The 24,011-nt window shown below is 39.9% G+C and overlaps 1 protein-coding gene across 3 annotated transcripts; it reads left to right on the forward strand.

Annotated features, from left to right (window-relative positions):
* The first annotated feature begins 170 nt into the window (after window positions 1–170).
* On the forward strand, window positions 171–22,408 carry EMP2 (epithelial membrane protein 2). 3 transcript variants are annotated; one of them, XM_085237610.1, is made up of 5 exons: window positions 171–353; window positions 15,796–15,907; window positions 18,057–18,150; window positions 19,141–19,287; window positions 19,858–22,408. In XM_085237610.1, the coding sequence occupies exons 2-5, from the start codon at window positions 15,830–15,832 to the stop codon at window positions 20,040–20,042; spliced, it is 504 nt and encodes a 167-aa protein (XP_085093736.1). In that variant the 5' UTR covers window positions 171–353; window positions 15,796–15,829; the 3' UTR covers window positions 20,043–22,408. The 3 variants fall into 3 exon arrangements, with proteins under 3 accessions (XP_085093736.1, XP_085093738.1, XP_085093737.1); XM_085237612.1 differs by lacking the exon at window positions 171–353 and adding an exon at window positions 1,052–1,179; XM_085237611.1 differs by lacking the exon at window positions 171–353 and adding an exon at window positions 1,199–1,339.
* The last annotated feature ends 1,603 nt before the right edge of the window (window positions 22,409–24,011 follow it).

Raw genomic sequence — 24,011 nt, forward strand, 5'->3', positions numbered from 1 at the left:
GTGACGCGGAGCTCCTCGTACCGTTCCCTCCCGGGACGGAGAACGGGCGCTTCCTCACAGAGCCGCCACTCCCACTGAGGTGCCGCGACCCGCGCGGCCGCGCTCACGGGACCGCTGCGGCCGTGGGGCGGAGTGGAAGCGGGCGGGGAAAAGTTTCTCCCGTGCTCGCCCCGTCCCTCCCTCTGCACACACACATACACACACGCACCTCTGCCTCCACAGGCGGATGAGGGGCACTTTTGAAAATTATTTTCTTTCCACACCCAGTCCTCGTCTGACATCACTTCTGCAGGAGGGCGGGAGCAGCCCCGCCGCCAGACGGTCGCGGAGAGCTCCGCCGGCCCCCGCGCACCGTGAGTACCGCGGCCTGTGGGGGGGGGGCGCGGGGCTATGCGGGGGGAGCGGCTGTGCCGGCGAGGGGACGGAGAAACCGAAAAGAAAAGAAAATATTTATATGTCTATCAAAAAGTTGGGGGGGGGCCTTTGCTTACTACCACCCGGTCCCGGCTGCCGCCGCTTGCAGTGCCGGCTGTGAGCAGCCGCCGCCCCGCTCAGCTCCTCGCTTGGGGCGCGCGGCCCCGGCGGCGTTGGGGAGCGGGCGGCCGCGATGTCTCGAGCCGCCCCGCGCTGAGTTCGCCTTCTGCTCGGGGTCCTTTCTTCTTTCTTTCTTTTTTTTTCCCCCTCTTTTTTCTTTTTCTTTTTTCTTTTTTTCTTTGTTGATGTGATTTGAGTGGAGTTTGCGTGTACTACAGTAACGCTTGATTGTTTTTGGCAGCCGAACCCCCCCTAGTGGAAGAACTTTTATATATAACGCGGCGCGGACTTCGGTTTGTGGTTTGTTTTTTGCCAGCTTTAGGTGTTTGGTGTTTTTTTTTTTTTTTTTTTTTTTTTTTTTTACCCACTTGAGTCAAACCACGGTTTCAAAAACCCGCTCCGATGTTCTCAGAGGGGCCGTTCGTGGCCGCAGAGCCCCGTGGCACCGGGAGGGCGGTGTTGGCAGCCCGGAGCTCGGTGTCCGCCCCGGGCAGGCGGCTTTCAGCAAGGCGGGTTTCTCTCATTACGCAGTTGTGGAGGTCAGCTCCTTGTTTGGACATCTCCAGGAAGAGCTCCCACTGCCTCCTTGCCTCAGCTCGCTTCCCCGGCGCTGCTTACAGCCTGCTACCACCGAGAAACCCGCAGGTCGGCCTCCTCGTTAAGCTCTTGGCAGCTTAACTTGTTCACATGGTGCTGGATTATTTTTTTTTTTTTTGTATGTATATATTTTTCCCTTGGGAATACTTTCTAAATGATGAGTAATTGTTGCAGTTGAGCGTCTTAGAAGCATCTGACTTCGTTACAGGTGTGTGGAGAAACTCTTAAGAATAGCTGTTCTCTTAGGCACATTTCCATGGAGTTCTGTAGGAGTTTTGAAAATAAACAGCTAGGATTGCTGGTCTCCATCAAAAAAAAAAAGAACACTTTCTTTTCCTTTACTTTCAGACTCCATACATACAGTGTTGGTATGTTAGCTATGTAAAATAAGCCTTCTTTCCTGCCAAGCACATATTTTTTCTGTTAAATGAAGTGCTATGTTGTGATTCTTTTATCTGCTCTCTTGCTTTGATTTTGAAGGCTTTGCTCCTCAGAAAAGCCCTGCTGGCAGTGGGATGACAGGTGGCTGCAGGTGGGCATGCAGCAGCATTGCCTGGGCATGAGGGGTACTTGGGCATGGACTTTATGAGGGCAGTAAGCTGAGGTGCTGTCCTCTACACTTGTTTGTGAACTTGTAAAATCGATCTGGAGAATGGGTACCTGGAGAAAGATTGATCCTTCATGCTGAATACAGTTGTGCATAGTTTGTATCATATCAACTGCATGGCTGACATGGATTTACCGAGTCAGTTGCATACCTGCCAGGTTTATTCTGATGAAACTAGGAATTATTCTGCCAGCTGGGGAGTCATCAACATTAACTTAAAGTGAAATACAGTTATATCATGAGATCTGTAGCAAGATGACCAGTTTCTTGTTAGCATACTTGTTTGGGAAGGAAAACAGTCTGTTGGTATAATTTAAAATAAAAACAACATAATACCAGTAGACAAGACACTGCTGGTGGTGTATTCTTTATTTGTGGTCTCTGGAAGAACTTCTGTTGTAAGCACCTGAACAGTGTTGATTATGCTGTGGATCTGCCAGGGAGGAAAGACACTGTATTCTATTTGCTTACACAGATTTAAAGCTCTTGCTAATAATGGAAATTGTTCAGCAGACAGAGCCAGTCAAGGTTGGAGGCTCTCAGATGAGTTCTATTGCAATTCTCAGATGCTGTAGTTACTCTTTCTGGCAAACACAGCTTAAATGAAATCAACATCACCAGCTTCATCTATTACCCACTGCTGGTTAATGCATTTGCTGCCCCATGACTTATTAGCATCTCTTGCTTCACAGTTGTTTTGTGTCTTTCTCTTCCATTTTCATGACTTTTCCTTTATGGTGTTATTTATCTCAGGGTTGTTTCCCATCTTGGGCTTAAAGCTCTTAGAATGATCAGAAGAATGTTGTACTGAGGAGACCCATTTGGATATTTAGAAGGGCAAGGCCTTCCTCAGTTCTTGCTAATTACATCAGTCATAGTTTGTCTCTTCTTAATGCTGTTTGCCAGCCCATTTAGAAATGAGGTGTTAAGCAGCACAAGGGGACTTCTTTTCACCTTAGTGCTTTGTATATATTCTGATTTTCCAATTAGATTTCATGTTCTATTTCTGTCTTGAATGGCACCACCACATAAATCACTACAAGAATGCTTTTAGTTAAAGAGATAAGTAGGTCTCTGGGGACAAGACCACTTGTATTGCTAGCCAACAGAAGATGCACTTTCCGGGTCCTGCTGCCATGTTCCTGTTGGAAGAAGACCTGGCAGAATAAGGCAATTATTCAAGAATTATTCAAGAACTGATAAGAAAGTGATTTATCCTGAAGTGTACCAAACACTTTATATAAAAAATTCACTCAATACTTAAAAGGAGACAAATTTGAAAGAAGAAAGGAACGCACTTACTGAAATCACATTGGTCTCAGAGGGAAAATGGGGGGAGCATAAGCCACAGCAGTTAGGAATTCCATTCATGGAGCTGTTCTGCATTTGTTAGGTTTTGTTTGTTTTTTTTTGGATACTCAAAGCAAACTAATGATTGTTGTGGTGTGGGCTCTGTATTCGCTATCTTTGTTGAAAGCATTACTATTTTAGAGAGGAGATAATTTTATAGAATGTATCTCAGTACATCAGGTAGTGTTCATGACTTCATCGGGAGGATAAGCATCTCAATTTTCAGAAAATAGATCTTGCTGGGTGGGATTCAAGGGAAAGCCTGATAACTTGAATTCATCCATCAAAGGAATTCTTGTTTCTTCACCAAATGGGGAAAATGTAATTACACCTTTTTATTTTGTCTATGAAGTTTCATGGGCAGGTTTAATGATGGTATGTGTATGCCAAATGAAGCCTCATAATTTGGGTGTGACCTCAAAATACAACCCTCTGGCTGTGGAGAGATTTTCAAAGGAGGCTGTAGGTTGGGCAGAAAGTGGGCTGACTCAGGCACACCTTAGAGATGGCTATGGGACATACATTTATGGGTGACTTCTCCAATTCTTAAACATGATATGGTGTCTGGAATGACACAGACAGAAAGCGTGAGTGTCTACTTCAGGTGCTAAGTGGCACATGAAATTTACACCCTTCTTTCAGGCAGAAAGGGACCTTCCAAAGTACCCAGATATCCCTATTGAGGTGTGTGTGCTGCTGCTGAGCTCTTCAGTCAGTTTACAGACTCACTTGGTCTCTGGGGCTGACAGTTCTCAATGCACGGAGCAACAAATCAGCAGTGTAATTCAAACACAAAAACAAACCGTAGTCTGGAGACTGCAGGAAGATCCTAATGCAGGCCTAAAGAGAGTGAGCCTGCCCATTTTATCATGTGCTAGCATGCTCGATGAGGCCTTTACCTGGGAGGTCAGCCTGCGGTGAAGCAGGCCCTGTATAGGCTGCCAGCTTGGCCAAGGAGGGGCTGTGGGGCAGAACAAGGCTGACGCAGGCAGGAGCTGGCTGGGCTCGGTTGCCAGAGAGCAGCCAGAGTGCAAAAAAGCAGCCAACTGGTACATGTAACTCTGCAGTGAAGAGGAGCTAGAAATGCTCCTGAGCTGATAAAATTCATTTGGCAATCTTTAAGCTTTACTTTCAGTTGCACTGGTTGCAAATTAGAATGTAAAAACAGCCTTCAGAAAGTTGATTACTTGGTTGAGTATTAAGACCAGTTGTATGCTGCCATGTTGCTGTGAAAGAAAATAGTAGTAATAGAGGAAGAATTTGCTCTTTTCATTTTATAGCCAAGTGCTCTACAGTCAATAGGGATATATTTTCGCACTCTTGATAGATGATGTGTAAACTCTGAAATAACTAAAACTGAAATTTTTCAATACAGAGCAAGTCATAGCCAAATCAAAACAAGCAGTTTGAAGTTTTAACAACAGTGAATATAACACGTTTAATTGCTAGCAATTTCCATAGAGCATCTGCCAGAGTTAAAACAATATCAGCTTTCGTTTCTACTGAATTAAATGAATTGCATTCAATCTGGAAAGACAGACTTTTTCTGCCTTTGTTTGTTGGTTAATTAGGTGGAACAACATAAATCACTCAAGCTGTTCTGTTGTATCTGGATTAATCTTTGGATAAGCAGGAGCCCGTAGTCCCAGGTTCTGAGATTTGCTCACAGAGCTCTATTATTGTCTAGAATTAATGCTGCAGGTGCGTTCTGTTTTTTGTTCTTTTTGCTTTTTCTTGGATCAGACCGATGACACATTTAAACTGTCAGCCTGATGAGAAGGTCTCGTGTTACACTTGGTCTATGCCTCCTTGTCCCGACAGGTACTGAACGGGGACAGCCTCAGTGTCAGAATGTGGCCGCGTGGTGATGGAGTGCGGGTGAGGTCAGGCCACACCTTGGCTCAGTTATTTGCTGCAGGAGTGGGTTCCCAGGCACGTCTTACAGCTGGCAAAGCTTTAGTGGTGCTCCCGTGCTGTTGCCTAGCTCCACGAGGTCACCCACTCACTGGGGCTGGAGGCAGGGATGTGCTGGTAGCCTGTGCTGAGCTTGGCTGCTCCAGACCAGTTCTGCTGAATGTGGGAAGGAGTGGGGGCCTGAGGGCACCTTCACGAGGCCAGACCTCACTGCTCTTTGAAGCTTGCTGCCCACCTGAAGAGTGAGTTCTGCCTTCAAGCGAACTGCATGCTGTTGATCCCATGATCACTCTATTATTACTCCACTGTACAGTCCAACAGTCGGCTTTGTTCCCAGCAGTACCTGAAGTTCTTGGAAACTATGAGATAATTCTGCTGAGTGCCAAAGCCATGTCAATCCTGCAAAAAGATGCTGCAGAAAACGTGGAAGGCTAATCTAGACTGCTGGGATAACCTTTTGCAGGAGTATAGAACCAGAGGGCTCTTTTGGGCTCCCAGGCCTGCTCCTTGGTTAACACTCTATCATATATAGTATAAAAAGACATGCTTTTTTTTTTCTTCTCCTTGTTGTGGTGATTATGAGGTTGCTCCAAGAACCTGAGAGCTCTGAGAGTTGTTATACCCATCCTGAATGTGCTCCTACCTGATTTATAGCTATTTGTTCTCATCTTTAGGTTACATTATTCTTTTCCCTTCTGTGTATCCTAATGTATGGGTTTTTTTTTTTCCCCATTTTGTAAGCATATTAGGAAGCTCAACCTATATGTAATTTAGGATATTTTGTAGTACTTTTTAGATGCCTCTGTGAAAGTTAAGAGAATATATGCATATTTTGTAAGAAACCAAAACCAACAGTATACAAGCAGTTTTTTCTTTCACATTACTGCTGGATTTTCCCAAAGAGTGTGTACCTCTTGAGGTACAACAGATCTCTTCAACAGATTGCTGCCATGGGACATCTTTCATTAAAGACAGGTTTTTGTTAGCATTTCTCCAAAGGCGTGTGACTATTTCAGCATAAGCTGAAGGTGGATGAACAGATGGTGGAAGACACAAGCAATAGCCTTGATGGGAATTAAGAGATGGTGTTTCAGCCACCTACCTTACACCAGCGTGGATTGTGCTGAATGGTCTTAAACCTTGGATTATGATTACCCAGCAGAAAAGTACAGTTACATGGTGGTCTTAGGGAAAATGAAGAATATTGAAAAGATTTTTCTTGTGAAGAAAGTGCTGCTTTGCGCTGTTTGAGGAGGACAACTGTCTTCCTGCTGAAGATGCAAAAGCATCGAAAAAGCAGTTTTGAAAGGATGAATGCTTAAAGAGTGCTGTTCAAATGTACCTGCAGTCAAGGGTTTGTCCGCCAGCATAGGGAGCTGGTTTCTGTGACGGCAGCTTTTTACCTGCTAAATGACCTTCTCAACACATGGTGGCTGTTGGGCTTCTCATTCTTTTTTTTTTTTTTTTTTTCCCCCCCTCTGGAGTATTTGAATAACTCTATCTTGAATCATTTAAGCTCAAGACTGTTTTAGGATTTTCAGGTATGCTGTCAGAAGGCTCGTTTTCCCTATGAGTGCCACTTCCCCACCCTGTGGCAAGGCATTGTGCTTGTGTTTTCCCATAGGCACTGACTGATTGCTTTGCTGTCTGCCCACAATGGCTTTCATGGCACACTGACTTTGTTCTGTGGTTTAAGCAGCAAAGTTAAGGTCATAGTGAAAGGAGTAGTAGGGCAAGTCTAAACCCAGTCTGAACTTGTTTGCAAATAGATGACCGACATGGTTACAGAAGTGGCAGCAACGCTGCCATTCCTAGGTCAAAACTTTATTAAAAACATTCCTAAGAAATTAGAAGCATCAATTTCTTTGTTTCTTGGTACTCAAAGCTAGCAGTTAGTTAGCCCATTTTGCTGCAGGTTTTTTTTTTTTTTTTTTTTTTTTCCCCCTCTTGGTTTTGATTGGAAATGTATGGGATAGCAGGGTTATAATTTCCCAGTCTTTGAAGTTCTGGCTTAATAGCACAGATCTAATGAGGGGAGATGACTTAACAGCTAAGCACACTTTGTTCTACCTTTGGTAGCCAAGTAGGGTTTCTGAAGAGGAGTTAAGGTTTAATGTAAAATAGTTTCATATAGAGTTGAAATGGTGCTTCAGGATCCCCTCACGTATAGGTGAATGATAGGCAGAGGATGGGGGGTTTCATTCTAAGTTTACTATTCTTCAGGCAGTCCCATGTAACACTTAACTGCCATAATAAGAAAAGGCTTTATTAAGACACAGATAAAGCAGACCTTGGGGCTTTGGTTTCAAGACAAGATCTCCTGAAGGAAGTTGGACAAAAACTCAGTCAATGCTGTATCTTGCCAGTTGGCCTCCAAGCCTCTGTATTTATCTGTCAAAATACAACAAATGGACTGGCTTAGTTCAGCTGAAGTTCATGGATTTTAAGACAGCCTGCTACACGTGCACCATAAAATCTAGGTCTGGAGAGTGATTCTATTTTCATTTTCTTCCACTGAATTGAAAAGACATAAGTGGTGTAGCCACTAGAGTAAACTCTAGCCATTCATTTTTGCTGTATTACTTTTATTATTTTTTCCTGCATTCAGTCATTGTATGTGGGCAACATTGTTTCATTTCCTTCTGATTTCCCTGCTTTGTGATGAAGGACTTTGAAAAGTAGCTGGAAGCATAAGTGAGAAGTTTCTACATAAAATTGATAGCACAAGGAACTGCAAGCTTGAGTAACTTCCCAATTTATGGGCTCACTACATGCTGCTCCTGAGCAGAGAGCTTATGGTATCTGTACTATGTATGGGCTGGCAGTACACTTTGCCTACTTGATTCCAAGTCCAATATCAAACAAGCACCAGAAATGTAATTCCATAATGAGCATACTTATAACTTCTAGTATGAAGGTATGAGAGCCTATCTGCGGTGCAGATTGTTACTCTTTCTTGCACTTCCTTCTCATGATCCCATTCAGTCTTGTGGAGGTCTAACCAGAACCAGTCAGCACTTAGAGGTTTGTTAGCTGGCTAAAGAGATTCCTGGTTCAAAAAGTGTCTGCTGTTTCCATATTGACTATTAGCCATGTAATACCTGAGCATTAAACAAGTCTCAATTTAAATCTACCCCCGAGCATGGTTAATAGGTCATCTGGGGTCCTGGAGATCCTTCAAGATACTTCAAGACCAAAAAGTCCTTCAAGTCAGGTTACCCATTTTACTACCTACTACTTAAATAAATTGTAGCTTGTTGTAGCTGCATGGGGTACTACTACCCACAGAAACAGAGTTCAGACCTGTCTGAGAACAAGTCTACATGGACATTACGTACAGATGTTCAGTACATGGACCTAATGGGCTTTATATAAAAAGAAACAGTTAGAATCTTGTTAGATTTAATAAATTTGCATTTGTCCAGTTCTACAATATATTCAGTTCCCTGATAATGGAGAATATGTGAACATAAATGCAGAGACTACAAATGTTTGTAAACCTGTATTTTTAAGTGCTGAATTACTCTTACAAATAAGATTTTAATGAGAAAACTCATTTTTCTTTGCAATTTGTACACTTGTGATCTCTAACAGTACACCATACACCACAGAGCTATCAATATGTGTTTGAGGGTTTACTAGCAGCAAAGTCTTTACATGCAGTTTATAAATCTACATGCAGGGTTAACTTCAAGACTAACACTCCTGTCCTGTGAGATGTTTAAAGGTTGGTTCTTTAAAGTAAGGCTCCCAAGTCATTGTCTAAAATAGAATTAGGTGGTTTAAGTTCTATTTTCTTTTCCAGTGTGCATTGATAATACAGGTAAAAAGAAGACAGATGCAAGGATGCACTTATCCATTTCAGACTTGTTGCACAGAGACATGGCAGCAGGCAGGAGAGCAGCTCCAGCACATGCCAGCTGCCCTGCTTAAGTCTGTGGCAACAATATCAGCAGGGAAGCAATCCAATAGGAATTACTCAAGTGGTGGAGCAATGTACAGATACCACAGACTAAAGTCAGAGTAACATAAATACAGTCTTGGGCCCCAGTATTTCATAAGCTACTGAAGGTTGAAAATAGAAGTGTAGAAGTGTAACTGGTATTAGAAGAATTAGCCTGAAGCAAATGATATTCTAGGCATCTTGAGGTTTTAATCCAGAATCCCTAAAATGAAAGAGCAGCTGTTGAGAACAAGCAATAGGCACCACTAAAATTTACGTAACTGGTTCACCAAATGGTGAGTGAATGGTGGCAAGGGAGGAAAGGTGACTGCAGGAGTCTGGACTCTCCTGCTTAAAAAGAAATAACTGGAAAAAATGCAAGTTAGCAAAGAGTCAAGCTTAAAAATGATACTGTGCTGCCCAGTTTTATGTGTAGTCAGCATAGAGAACCTGAAGGGGCAAAGTATGAGTTTGAATATTATTTGTCTTGTTTTAGGGAATATCACTCAGTAATTGTCTTGTAATGCTGGTGTTCCTGATTAACTCAGGCAGAAGTATAATGAAACTGGAGTGGGTTGTTTCAACTGGTATAATTATTTTCTTTGTGTTAAATTTCCTGAATTTCTTGTTGTTTATGTTGTTTGATATGTCGGCATTGTTGAAACTCTCAAAGTTTTTGCTACTTTTGCTGTCTAAACTTAGTTCCCTTCAGGTTCCAGTTCTGAGAATCACAAAAGAAAAACAGAATAATTTGTATTTGATAAAAGAAAATGAAAGAAGTTTACAGTATCACTCTCCTCCATATAAACCAGAGAATACTAGGCAGGGTTAGAGGTAATGCAGTGACTCCTGAGTTCTCTGTCTCTGTCATGAGACACGATGAGACGTGGCACAAGAGCTCTGAGCAGAATGGAGCACTTAATCATGTAAATCCGAACATCTTATGATGCATCACAAGATGATAGACTTTTCATGTGACCAGTATATAAGATTTTTCTTCTAACTTTACATATACAGTCTTAATTATAGCACCTAGGGACAGAAGAATTGGCAATTAAGGCTTGCCTTGATTCAGTTTAACAGCAGTGACCTCAAGAAAGCTCAGCTGAATTAAATTCTTATTGATGGCCCCAAGACCTGCCGTGCTAGTTGCAGTGAAAGATCTCAGGGCAGAAGGCTGCAGGTATGCTGACTTGTTTGGCCAGATCCTCTGCCCCTGCTTTGGGTGTGCCTTTTCTGCACTCCCGCTGTGGGTGACTGGCAGCCTGCACACCTCAGCCATGCTGTGTGCAGAGCTGGAGCTGTTCTGTTCTGTTCTCACCCTGCTTCTGGGAACATGCACTACAACTGCCTGCGCTCAGATTTTCTACATGCGTGGACTTAACTGAGTATGATACAAACAAATGATGTTAGGAAGTGAGAGCTAGAGACCATATTATGAGATAAGCTCTGGTCTTCTCAGTGCAGATGAGTGCAGGATAAACTGTGCTGTGTACATGGTGCTCTGGTTGCAGAAGTTAAGTATGCACAAACACGAGCCGTAGCTTGGCAGCAGAGTGTAACCACATGGGAAGAAAGAAAAACATGGGTTGCAGAGATCACATCTGGGCTGGAAGGTAGTGATAAAACCTTCTGTTGAGAGCTATCAAGGCTAATTTTGTTCTTGCTTGCTGTACTAAACAGCAGAAGAAATTCATGTAGGCAAGTCTCAATACTGCTGGACAATAAAGATAAACTTTATCTTAAAGTTGGAGTGATTTGGAGGAGTTAGACAATGAGAAGTGAGTCAGTGTTGTAATGTGTTTGCTTATTACGGAACAGAAATGTTGGGAAACATGGATTGAATGCTTTCCCTTCCTCCCCCCTTGTGTTGTTCTGTGTATTACATCGTTTTACCATGTTTCAAAAAAAAAAAAAAAAAAAGTTCTTGTCTCTGCATGTCTTGAAGATAATAGCAGAAGCTCTTCTTTGCCACCTCTTGAAAAGCACATCAGGCTCTAATACGAACATGCAAATTATCATTTCCAATATGCTGTATTACTGAGAAGATTAGAGATGAGTGTGACTGGTACATTTAACCTTCCTCTGCAAAATAAGGCAGCATTAGATTTTTACTCAGGGACGGTTCTTTTGTGGTAATTTAAATCTATATTTATATACAGATGCATATGTGTATGTAAAACTGGTGTCCTGCAATTTAACAGCATTTGTGGGTAACCTTATCGCTACAGCAAGGGTGGATGTGATCAGTAGGTTTCTGATAACTTATTTTTCCTGGATTCAGTGGTAGGATGCAATTTCAACTCCGCCGTACCTATGCATTTCTGCCTTGCTACATACTTTGTGATGTGCTATGTATGAGATGCTGTGTTTGACAGTTGAAGAATTGATGTTGACTTCCGACACCATTCTTACCGCAACCCCAACATCTCTTTTTTTTAATGTCGCATGTGATGAAGTAAGTCAGATACTCAGCTCTGTTCTCAGGGCCTTGCTGGAGATGAGCGTGGGGGTTTCCTGTGACAGCTGGAGAACCACAGGAGAGCAGAGCTAGAGGGGCCTCTGACACTCTTTCCACATCAGTCCTGCTCTGAGCAGGGAGCTGGCTCAGGATGCATTGGGCCTTGCTTCAGTTAAGTTACAGACATGTCCAAGAATGGAGATTCCACAGCCTCTGGGCCCTGTTCCCGTACTTAATCATGCTTATTGAATATATCAAAAACATTTGCACAATTGGAACATTCCTTGTTGAAACTTGCGTCCATGGCCCCTAGTCTTTTTGTCGTGTTTGTCTGTGAGGAGTGGGTCTTTCTCTTCTACTAAGGGATCTATAATGGGTTCAGAAAACTTGTGTGTGTGTGTGTGTGTGTGTGTGTGTGTGTGTGTGTGTGTGTGTGTGTGTGTGTGTGTGTGTGTGTGTGTGTGTAAAAACTGCTAGAAGAAAGCAAGCCAGTTTGAGGGAACATGAACAATATCTTTTGCACCATCCTGGTCTTCATCCATGCCTCAAGGCAGTGGACCTAATTATAACACCTCAACCAGAAAGCATAATGCACATTGTTTCAAATGATAGAAATTAAAATTGATTCTACCCAGTCACGGCCCTGATCAATGCCAGTATTGTTACCTATAATCAAGAGACAAAAATGGAAACGTTGAACAATTTGAGAGTAAGAATCCTGGAAGAGCAAGAAAGCTTTCCATGGCAGCGTGTACTAGTAGTGGGTAAGTAGGATATTCTGCAAAAAAATAGGAAATTTAAAAAAAACAACCAACTATAGAATCCTCCATTACATCACACATTGATACTAAAATTTTATTTGAGGTGTCTGATCATTTCTGTGCATCTTCTTAATGTAGTTGTAGATTCTTGTTCATGTACAATACAAGTATTAGAACACTGAATATATGTGATTTTTTTTTAGAAAAGGTATTTTTTGTTGTTATTAGCAACTAATTTTAAGAAACTTCTTGGCTACGTAAATGAAACGTGAAAGATAGAGTTTTAATCTAACCTGCATATGTGCTTCTGCCGAGCAGAATTAGGTCAGCCAGGTTAAGCAGTGGTGCAGGCTGATCTGTTCCTGCAGGTGTCCTCCATTTTGCAGACGAGGCAGAAGGCAGATGCTGATCATGCTGCCAGGTGGCAGGCTGCTGGCTTGGCAAGCTTCAGCTGCTGGAACAACTGGAACCAATTGGGAGCCTGAAGGGAAAGAACCCTTGAGGAACAGTGAATAAAAATCAGGGAGACTCACAGCTAGCATGCAGAAGTAGGAAGCTACTAAAGCATTAGGTTAGTAACAAATAGTTAAAATCTTAAGAATTCTGAATGCTAATGCAAACAGTGTTCTCAGAAAGTTTCCATGAAAAAAACAGAACTGTGTCATTTGTCAGCTCATGAGAGAGGATAGTTACTGCCTGCTTCTGGGAGAGGTATGCAGACAGGCCTCAGAGAGCCAGTGAAAGAAAAACTTCTTGTTCAGGGAGTAGAAGAATCTTCAGTAATCAAAATAAACTTTTAAATCCCAGACTTGTCAGGACTGAATGAGGAGTGGTTGCTTATGGGTGTGCTGAGAGATGAAGTCTTTCTGCCTTGAGAGGAATGCAGATACTGGAGGAGCTTCTTTGCTGTCTGCACCTTCAGAGGAAGGAGCTGCTCTGTGCTTCCTGTGCCAAGATGTATGGCTTCAGCTGGAAGACCCTTCCCTCATTATTCCTTATGCAGGCTGGGATGAACCTTACGCTCCTTCCTGCTGTCCATAGGAAGAGGTTGCCAGGAGTGATTGAAGCCTGCAGATCTATCTGTGCTCTTCTGGGAGTGGGGAGGAAGTTGTTGTTGTCTTCCCTGATGTGAATTACTTGGAATTAGCCTAGCTCCCCCAGAGTGTTTAATGTCCATACCTGTTTATAGCCTTGCTAATGTTTGCAGCTCAGGAAGGGAGCCATTGCCAGCAAGTTAGTAGGGATTATCTAAACATGGCTTTTAGGAAGGTTCTTGGGAAGCATCAGGCTATTCTTACTGCCTTTTTGTGTGTGTGCATGTGTGTGAAAATAAAACATAATGCTCTTTCATTTAATCTTGGCTTTATTTGGGAGAAACATACAATGTCTCCTCATCTACTGTATGTGTTTATCCACCCTGTTTGAAAATCTGCTCTTTATGGCTGAAAGAAGTAAAACAAAACTAGCATTAAAAACTAGCATTGATTAAAACTAGCAAGTTCTGAGCTGGCAAGTCTTGATTTTGCAAGATTGGCTTTAATTAAATTAATTTTTTCTGTCTCATTTTATGATGCATCATGTAATAAGATGCATTGTTAGCCTAAATACAGTGCCGTTTGATTCTCATTCCTTATATGGCAGATGACTATTGTCTGCTTAGATACCATCTGTGAACAGATGAAACTGAAAAAAAACCTAACCACAAGACAAGAGAGTGCTGTGTGAAGACTGGTACATTTTACAGTGAAGATATTTTGATGTGGCATTACACAAACCCACAAGATATCTTCTTTTCCTTCTTCCTGCCTTTCATTCAAGAAAGTCTCGGTAGGCAGCCATGAATGACATTTCCAGAAGCGGAATGTGGCTGCTAGTTTCAGAAGATCCTGACTCATATGGCAGAGTTGGCTCTTTGGAAGAACTTACTACTTCTGTTGTTTGTTGTGATTGAAAAGGCAAGTTAGCAGAGAAAATTGGAATAAAATTTGACTAGTTGCTTTCTCTGTTTTAGGATTTGACTTAGTTTTCCAATACAATCATTTAAGTTTGATACAGAAATAAGCATATCAAATCAGTTTTCCTTATCTCAAAAGCACTTTAATGTTTTTTGGCTTTTTGCTCGTTCTAACATGGTACTGCAGCAAAAAGTTATGCTGCAGTGTGTACAGTGAAGGATTAATCTGGAACTTCTAGTCTGTATTCAGCGTGTTTATATGCTATTATCTTTTTGTTCGAGTTTTGCAGAGTATAGTTGTATTTTGGATTGATAAGAATGCCAGTGGAGCAGCTATTCTCTTTGAAAATGCTGTCAAAGTAGTCTTTTTATTTGATTAGACACTCCATCTGCACTGCTTGTCATACTTGTGACATAGCTTGTGAATCTAGAAACAGCAGTAAGGGAGAGAGGGTTAGATATGAAAAAATGAAGTCTTCAAATAATTGCCTTTTCTTCCATGTATTTGCTGTGTTACAAGTATGTGGTCATCTGACATAGGAGAAAATTTTCAAAGCTAAGGTAGAAGAGAAGCATATATAAGGTAATTATGAGTGGTAGTGCTACTGAGTGGTACCCTATAAATGCAAAGAAAATATCTGCAAGACTGGAGTTTCCTTATAGCATCTGTTAACTGGAAAGCTTTTGTATACAATAAGGAAAAGATAATGGCTGTGCCAGGTAATTGCACATTCCTGTTGATCAGTAATGGTAGTTTTCCACAACTATTACCTGCTCATAGATTTGCTGGGGATTGCAGTTCAAGAAATGTTTGTGGTTCCACTATGCATAAGATGCCTATTTTTTTTTTCATTTGAGATGTGAAATGATATTAAATGGGCCTTGTAAGGTAAGTAGATAATAAAGGCACTAGAGAGAGTATTAAGTTACTAAACAGAAGATGACTGAATTGTTGCACTGCTAACTGGTTATTTAACTCTGTACTGGAGAAAATGGTAGCCCTAAGTCATTCACCAATGGATAAATCTTCTGATTATATGAACAACGGACAGTCTGTACAAAGCCTAAGGTACAACATAGTTCCTAAATCTAGGTGATAGGTCATGAAACAATTAATTTTGTTCTACCAGCATCCTACTGAAATCTACAGTTCACCCTACTTCAAAAGCATGGTTGAAACAAGACCTTACCAAAAAGCCCGTGGAAATTCTGGCATAACATGCAAATGAGTCTGTCATTTGAAAAGTAATTCTCTAAAAGTCAACATGAAAGAATGCTTTATACCTCTGCTGGAGAAGCATGCAGAAAAAAAATTGTGTTTACTCATTGCAGCCATCCCACTTGCATATTATAAAAACACACCTCTTGGCTTTGCTTCAAGTTGAGATTCATTTAAACGCTAGTGGTGCTAGCTACATATCACATGTAACAAACAGAAAGCTGTCATACTGGTATAAAACATGATTAGTGAAGTCTTTTACCTCTGGAGAAAGAATACGTGCCTTGCAGCCAAACTACATACAACCTTTCAAACTCTTTAATGGTACTGTGCTCTGAAATACACTTGCAATGACACTGAGCACTTGCAGCCACAATGAAGTAGTACAATGATGAATTGGTTAATTAGCAGCTTTTAAAGAATGCTCATTTTCAATCTTTTTTTTTTTTTAACAGATTTATCTCAAACTAAATACTCCTCGCATCAAGGATGTTGATTCTTCTGGCTTTCATTATTATATTTCACATAACTTCAGCAGCGCTGTTGTTCATCTCAACTATTGACAATGTAAGTGTCACTTCTTCTTGTTCCTCAAGAACCCAGTTATTTCTTTGCTTTATACAGTCTTTTATTACTTGCTGTGTTTCAGATAATTTTCTAGATGTGTTTTGAGCCTTAGAAGTTTTCCACCAACTTTATTACCAGAACAAATGTTTGTATAAGAAAAAAATCATATTGTCCTAAAGTTAGTTTCTATATAACACTTAAAATTATGCAACTGAAAATAGATTTGGTGTCTTTTCTTCAAACCAGCCTCAGAGGAGGATAATTTCTGCTATGAATTAGTTTCCATTCACTTGAAACAATTTCAGCTCAAAGTTTTAGAATCATGTGGCTTTCTTTTCAAATTTCTTTTAATTACTTTTGTGACAAGAAAAAGATTACTTTCCAGTGTTTACATTTTAATATGAATGACTTATTTCCAAAACAGCTGGCACAGTGATTGGTACTCTTAACTGCATTGGGTTCTTTCTCTGACAGGTTCAATGAGTGCACAGGCTTTTAGGATTAAAAAAAAAAAAAAAAAAAATCTACTGGAAATATTTTACCTCACTTGTGAAGCTGGTTTGAATCCCATAGTTTTTCCAAAGACTATGCTTTAAGTAAAATGATATAATATCCACAACTCTTCAATGCAAAATTGTATGAACTGACATGTTATTTTTCAGCCAACTAGTTGATAAGCTGGAGTAGGTCATTAATTAAAAGCACTAAAACCAAGTTTTATTGCCCTGCTCCTTTGAATATTTAGAAAACTAGGACAGTGGACAGGCAAATTATTCTTAGCTCAGGTCAGTTACATACAAAAGATTACAGAATTCCAGAACCATGCACTCTGCTTTGTGTCATTAACTACTTTTAAGCAGTAACAAACTATGCAGCCAGCTTCTGCTTGGTTTTAGTACTTTCATAGGTTTTATGTTGTCAAGAAAATAACTCTCAAAGTATGAAAAAGCCTTCAAAGCTGAGAAATAATTTATTCCACTTGGACAGCAAAAGAATGAACAGCTTAGTGCTATTGAGAAGGTAATGCTTTTTCTTAACACAGTAATCCAGTGTTACTCTGATGGGTACAGCTACCGTCGTGATACACAGATGTCCTTATTGCTGTATTGTTGCAAATCTGCTTGGTATTCTGTGGGGTTTCTGGTATGTCTCTTTAAGCAGCTGATGATTCCAGGACTCGTACTTAAAAGACATATTTTTCCAGAAACTACTCAAAACTGAGGCCTGGGTAGCTATCGGAATTGGAGTGGATTTCCTGAGGAAATGCCACTTGGTGTAGAGAGGTTGCAGCATTTCCCAGGCTACCGTAAAAATCTGTTCAGTCACTGTAGTACTATTTTGCATTAAATGTTAAAACACTGAAATAGAAATACCACAGTGAGATCTTAATTTATTGCTATTAATTCCAGTCAGATGCCACAGTACACAAACTGCATTTGCGCATTGACAGCACAGCTACTTTAGTTGAGATTAATTCATTGAGTGTCGGGAACCAGAAAATTTGTAAACAGGGTTTCTGTTTCTTGGTTTATTACCCTGCTGTTTCCCATGAGTTAAAAAAGTGTTGTACCTTAAGGGAATTCACATTCCAAAGAAGGTCTGGATGAACAAATTATAACTTGTTGGGGTATCTTATGGAGTGAGCAGTCTTTGAATGTCCAAAACTTCTGTCTGAAAAGTAGAAAATCCCTTGTGCTTCAGGGTTGCCATCTAGTCCCCTTCTTACTTCACACGGGTCTAAGATGAAAATGATACACGAATAAAGAAATACCCTTTATTCCAAAATTGATCATGATGATGATTGACATAACATGCTGCCTTCAGTTTGGGGTCAGTACATGACTCAGTGCAAATTTATCAGAAAAAATGTAGAAAGATCTCTGGTCTCTTCTGCTTACTACTTCCCAAGCCTAGATCTCAAGTAGGAGCACTGAAGCTTTCAGTTCTTTACTGGGATTGCAGATGTATTTTCCAGTTCTTAATGCTGTTGGCTTCCCATCCCATCTCCAAATATTTCTTGCCCTCTCTTTCTTGATACCTAGCGTGTATAAATGCTTTTAAGTCCATTACATCTGAAATTTAGTTTGAAAGATTAATAAAATGAACAGATGTTTGTTCCAGTGGATGTACCTTTACTTTTATTTTGCAGGCCTGGTGGGTAGGAGATAATTTTTCTACAGATGTCTGGAGTGCATGCATCACAAATAATAGCACCTGCACACCTATTACTGATCAATTCAGAGGTGAGTATCTCTGCATGCATATGTCTCAGTTCCTTTAGCAGGAGATAGAGGAAACCAACATAAAATTTACAGGGACGAGAATATATACTTGTTCAAAAACCTGTATGTTCTAATAACTACTCATGTCTTCTAAATTCTTCAAAACTGGAAAAGCTAATTGTTCCTACAAGTTCTCTCATAGGAGAACAGAAGGAACTGTTAGGTACACTGAAAGCCCAATATGAGGGACTAAACATAAGCAATTAAGAGCAAGAGCCAAAGAACATTTAAAGTACTGAATCAAGTAGAAGTGGTGAAGACATCTGAAGGTAGCTCTGCAGTGGTGTAACTTGCTTCTCAGAACTGAACTTCAAAAGAACATAAATACACTGTTCTACAGGCATGGGGATAAAAGGGAAAGAAAATGAGAACACAATCTGAAGTTTTAACATAGATATTGTACTTAATATCTATGCAAAGAATGAATATACAGTACAACCTAACTTACCCTGCTTCACCAAAAAAAAAATATTTTTTTATTCTCAAGAGTTACTTTAACTATGTTCCCACACACTTTCAGTTACTATCTATTTCAGATAGGTAAATGAAGAGCCACGTAGCCCTGTAGTAACTTTGCTGTCCGAGTGTCAGGTCATATCTATATTGCAGGGAGACAATCCCATTATGCACAGGCACATCTAATCTAGTATGAATTTAGCCTACAATTGAGTTTCACCCTCATACACTTTCATACAGAGGGTAGTGGAGGATGTGGTATGTGAGAAATGGTCTCAGTGTTTTATTCAGTTTTCTGAAAAGCTTTTAAAAGTCTTTAAGTCACTGGCTGTATTAATAAAAAGAAAGTGTGAAGAACCCCCCTAGGCTTGCACAGTTGGTTTACTATGTCTGTTGAACTCCTGCTTAGAGAGTGTAGCTCTGCCCTTCTGCTCATTGGTGGAATAGATAAGGGGGGATAACTATTTTTAATCAAAGCTGCTTTTGTTTTTGCAGAATATCAATCAATTCAGGCTGTTCAGGCCTCCATGGTCCTATCTACTATTTTCTGTTGTGTGGCATTTCTGGTTTTCATTCTCCAACTTTTCCGTCTAAAGCAAGGAGAAAGATTTGTGTTAACCTCTATTATCCAGCTCCTGTCATGTGAGTGATTTTTCAACACTTGTGACTTTAATGATGTTTACATGAAAGTACGAAAGGGAAGGGGAAAAAGGTTTCAAAAAGAATGAGCTGTATGAGAACTCTGTAGGGCTCTGGAGGTCATAGCTTGTGCTGCATATATGTTTAAACATGGAACTGCTCAATTCTGTACTGTTTAGGCAGTGGAAACATGGGTAACATCACAGCTCAGAAGTAAAAATTTGTTAGGGAAAGAATCTAAGATTCTGAGCATCTTGATCAAATTAAGTAACTGCAAATGTTGCAGGCAGGTACTTCCTTAATTTTTGTTAGTCTTTAAAACTATCCAGATGTTAAGTATCATTTTGTGTTCATTGCAAATTACATGAATATGAAACAACGCTTAAAATTTAGTCCCTGCCAAAAAAACTGAGAGCATGTCCTGAAATGCCCCCAGTTTAGTTTGCAGATGGAAAATAAGTGTGTGCAAAAAGACACTGCTGGAAGCGGCTGCCAGATGAGAGTCAGTGGATGGTTATTATACATACTGATATTATCTAAAATTACTAATCTTTGCTGTTTGTTCTCCTCCAGGTCTGTGCGTTATGATTGCAGCTTCCATTTACACAGATAGGCATGAAGAACTGCACAAGAGCATTGAATATGCCATTGAAGTTTCTACAGGCCAATATGGCTATTCCTTCGTCTTAGCCTGGATTGCATTTGCCTTTACTCTGATCAGTGGTGTTATGTACCTAGTATTAAGGAAACGTAAATAAATGTTGGCAGCTAGTTATTACTGTCATGACAGTACAAAACCAAATTCCAATAACTATTTTGTATATAATCATTTACATGGTTTTGTAGTAAAGGTATTGTTTCACTAAAAATGTACTGTGTTCTTGATGTGAAACAGAATACAAAAAAAGCCAACCAACAGCAGGTTTAATGGAATGCCTGGCATTCGGTCTGAGCAAGACTGACCCAAGTTTTCTTTTACTTATTTCACCATCATCTGTGGTGAAATGGTGTATTCCCTTTTCTAGGCATAAGCAGTTCCTGGCCTCTGTCAGATTACTATTAAAGTCTTTGCAAATTAATTTGGAAGCAATATGCTAAGCATATTCCTGGCCTGGATCTAGCCCTTGGGATGGGATAAATACAGGGGAAGTGAAAAATGAGGCCAAGATCATGGTGCAAAAGCAAACAAGTATAAAAGCCCAAAGCTGCACTCAATGTGGCTGTTCTAGCAGAGGACGAATGTTCTGCTATTTATATCATGCAGTAAGTGTCATCAAGCTTTTATTAAAGCCACTTGCTTTGCAAAAGTAAACAACTCCTTTTTGTACTCCTGCAAATGATTCTCTTTATTCTTCTTCACGTTTAATTTAAGCATACAGAGCCTTTGGCAGGAAAAGTTACAAGCAAATTTGAAATTCAGTGCACAACTTGGGACTGGAGTAGTCTGAGCAGAAAGATACTCAAGTCCTGCAGCCCTTTATTTTTGCATTGTGCAGTACCAAATTTACCTTTTTTTTGCAGCCAAACTCAATATGTTTATTACATTGGGATCTGGCTAGATATATCATGTTGGCTAATATATAATTTAGAAAAGCTTTTTTTTTTTTCTTTTTCTGTGTCTGCTCACTAGGAAATTGGCCTTTACAAAATTCATTTTAACTTCCTACATGGATTTTACTTGAATAAAAATTCTTACTAAAGAAATCAGAGTGTAACTATTATGCATAGTAGTTCCAGGATAGTTTTTCAGAATTTTTGGTGATTCTTACTTTTCAATAATTCTGTGAGAGAATTACTGTAATACCAGATTTAACTGCTCAACAATATAATACTGGCTTTGGCTGGTGGTGATTTCAGGGTTTGGAGACCAAGGTGGGGAATAAAGTGGCTTTTTCTGGTTAGTCACACCTTTGATGTTAAAATGTAGATTTGACTTTGTAAAAGCATTAACCATGTATTCATTTCATGATATTCACTACAGCTGACCCAATATATAGGCAATACAAATAAATGAATTTTAAATGAAATTTTACACTTAATGTAGAACAAAATTACTACTACAAAATAATGTAGCTCTACTAATGTTGATAACTTAGCCTATTACACAGCAGCTGATAGTCTGACCCATTGCTGCAGGTAATTCATCCTTGAGTTCTCACAGAACTGTATAGGAATTGTCTCTGATATGAGTAATGAGTCATGCTGTTCCATCTCCATTCCCTGAACATCCTAGAATGCTCTAACAAGTAATACTGTTATTAGGGAGCAAAGAAAGCACAACAGCACTGGCAAGAAATTAATTAGACAAGTAAGCAGAACAGCAAATTAAAAGTAAAAATAACAGCAGTTTTAAAAAAAACAATAAATCAGTCTGAGTGAATGCATGCTCACTTTCCCAGTCTTGCATGATGCTAATGTTCTGTTAGTCTTTTTCCTCTTAGTGGGAACACTCTGAATTTCAGGCATTACTACCCTACTTTTTAAAAAAGTGTTTCTGCTGTTTGCTGAATACATTTCAGATTCAAAACCTGAATTTTGCTAGCAAGCAGGATTTGTTTTAAATAAACAGATGTAGGTTTAAGGCTGAAAGTAGATAGTCTGTAAGTTAGGTGTTTGGCTAGTCTTATTCAAACATGAAATTTTAAGGATGAAATTCTAAAACAAATGTGCATTCAAGCTATTTTATATCTAGAAAATAATTCTGTAACACTGTAAATTAAGCTGAAATGCCACTGACTTGAAGAGATACTTCTTCAGTTTCTTGCCTTAATAATGCTTAGGTCATTTATAGAGCAAATATTTAAGATGAAGATGTATATATACATGAACTCAGCTTACTTCTACAATAAAAGCTCTGTCACTTTAGTTAGAAGTAAAAAGCACACACACTTCAGTGTACAAACAGCAGCATGCACATGGTGCCACACAGAGAACATATGTCAATATTTGAAGTACCAAGAAAATAAATGCCAAAAAGTTTGAACAAGAGTTTTAACAGGACAAACATATTTTAGAATATTCTTTTTACTTGATATGCCTTTAAAATATACCATTTTCTATGCTCTATATATTATTAAACTGTACATGAAAATAAAGTTAAAAATTCTTGTATTAGCAAGCTCAATACATTCAGCAGTCTGACCTTGTCTTTAAGCTTGGGGTAAATTTATACAATGTGGGATGAGAAATAGTTGAGGATTTGTATGAACAGGTAAAATTGAACTCTTCCTGCCTGTACTGAAACCACACACTGGTTATTTTTGTCATTTGTTGAAGAGCTTTCAGGTAAGTAGAGGGAACATCAGTGTACTGATGTGTAAGTGCACGGTCCCACAAGAATAGCTACCATGTACTGCAAGACCCACGTGTGCTGTGATAAGACAGTTATAGTAAGGTCTCTTCTCCTCATTGGCAGGAACAGCTGTGTGTTTAAGATTATTTTGAATGCCTTGATCATGTGAGAAATGTTAGAAACAAGCCACCAACTTCTGTATCTTCTCCAGCCCAAGCTTCACCCATGCACTGGGACAACAGCAGTACATGTGGGTTTGCACAGATTGCTCTGAAATGAGAAGTACTTAAGGATAATAACCTGTGATGAACAGTAAGTCAAACCCTTATTTTGCTTGTTCTACTTTGTACATACCCATTCCTGAGGTTTTCATGGAGCAGGCACAAATATTAACTGTATAGGAGAGCACTTGGTTCAGTTTCTAAAAGGGTCTGTGACAGTGCAACACCCTTTGGACTTTGCACATGGAACTCTCAGTTTCAGACTTCTGAGGAGGAGCAGTGTTGAATTTTTCAACGAGCTCTGGAGAAGAAGGGGTCCTTGCCAGCGAGGAAGATGTGGATCATGCTTGGAAGTCCAGGCTCTGAGACAAGAGCAGTTATTTGAACGAGGGTAGCAAGCCAAATGCCAACTTCTAATTCATACAAGCTTCATACAAATACAGAAACTTCTGAGTTGGTACTGTCTGTATAGTTTGCAAGCTACCAGAATTGTCACAGGTTGTCTCTTATTTATGTATTAACATTCAGCATTTTGCTGATACTTGTTTTCTGTCTTTCCTTTAGCTTTTTGCCTAAACTAGTAGACACTCCTCGCACACTCGTAATAACAAATTAGAAAATGTGTGCTATTGAAGGGTGTGTGTTTTGTCAGTGGGATGTTTATTTACTTTGGATCAATACTAAACTAACTGAATTTGTAGACTTCTATGTTTTTTTTCCTTAATTCAGCTACAAAGCTCGGCAACCCATGCATGTACTGTCACTTTGTTTTAAAACAGGTATACACTATGCAGCTGCAGGTGCTGTCACAAAATTTGTTGACTATTATCACTTTCAGCAGTTACAAAAAGCTCCTGATGGCATCTGGACTGCACTACGTGGGGCAAATGTTGGTCTATTTTACTGCTGCTTCTTGGAGAAGCAATCCTGTCTCTCACTGATCTTCCAAAAAGTCCCCAAAAAGCGAAACACCCCAAGACCTGAAAAAAAACCCAACTCTTAAAACTGTACTTTTAAGAGCCAACTCAGCAAATTTGAATCAGAATCAATTACCAGAAAATTGAAAGGCAGTAATATTGCTGTTATAAATGTTAGAAAACTTCATTCAAGCCAGACACACACACATAAATACAAGGGAAAAGCCAGAAATACAGTGTGGGTGCACTGCTTCAAGGATTCGATCTTCTTAATATATTATCAGCAAGAAGTAGACC

This window comes from Meleagris gallopavo, chromosome 16 (genome assembly GCF_905368555.1).
Source record: "Meleagris gallopavo chromosome 16, MGAL_WU_HG_1.1, whole genome shotgun sequence".
Classification (NCBI taxonomy): domain Eukaryota; kingdom Metazoa; phylum Chordata; class Aves; order Galliformes; family Phasianidae; genus Meleagris; species Meleagris gallopavo.

Bases quoted from the DNA above. Each gene is read 5' to 3' on its own strand.
- EMP2 (XM_085237610.1), top strand. From the start codon at position 15,830: ATGTTGATTCTTCTGGCTTTCATTATTATATTTCACATAACTTCAGCA. The intron at 15,908-18,056 runs GTAAGTGTCACT...TTTATTTTGCAG, and splicing joins TCATCTCAACTATTGACAAT to GCCTGGTGGGTAGGAGATAA. The intron at 19,288-19,857 runs GTGAGTGATTTT...GTTCTCCTCCAG, and splicing joins TATTATCCAGCTCCTGTCAT to GTCTGTGCGTTATGATTGCA.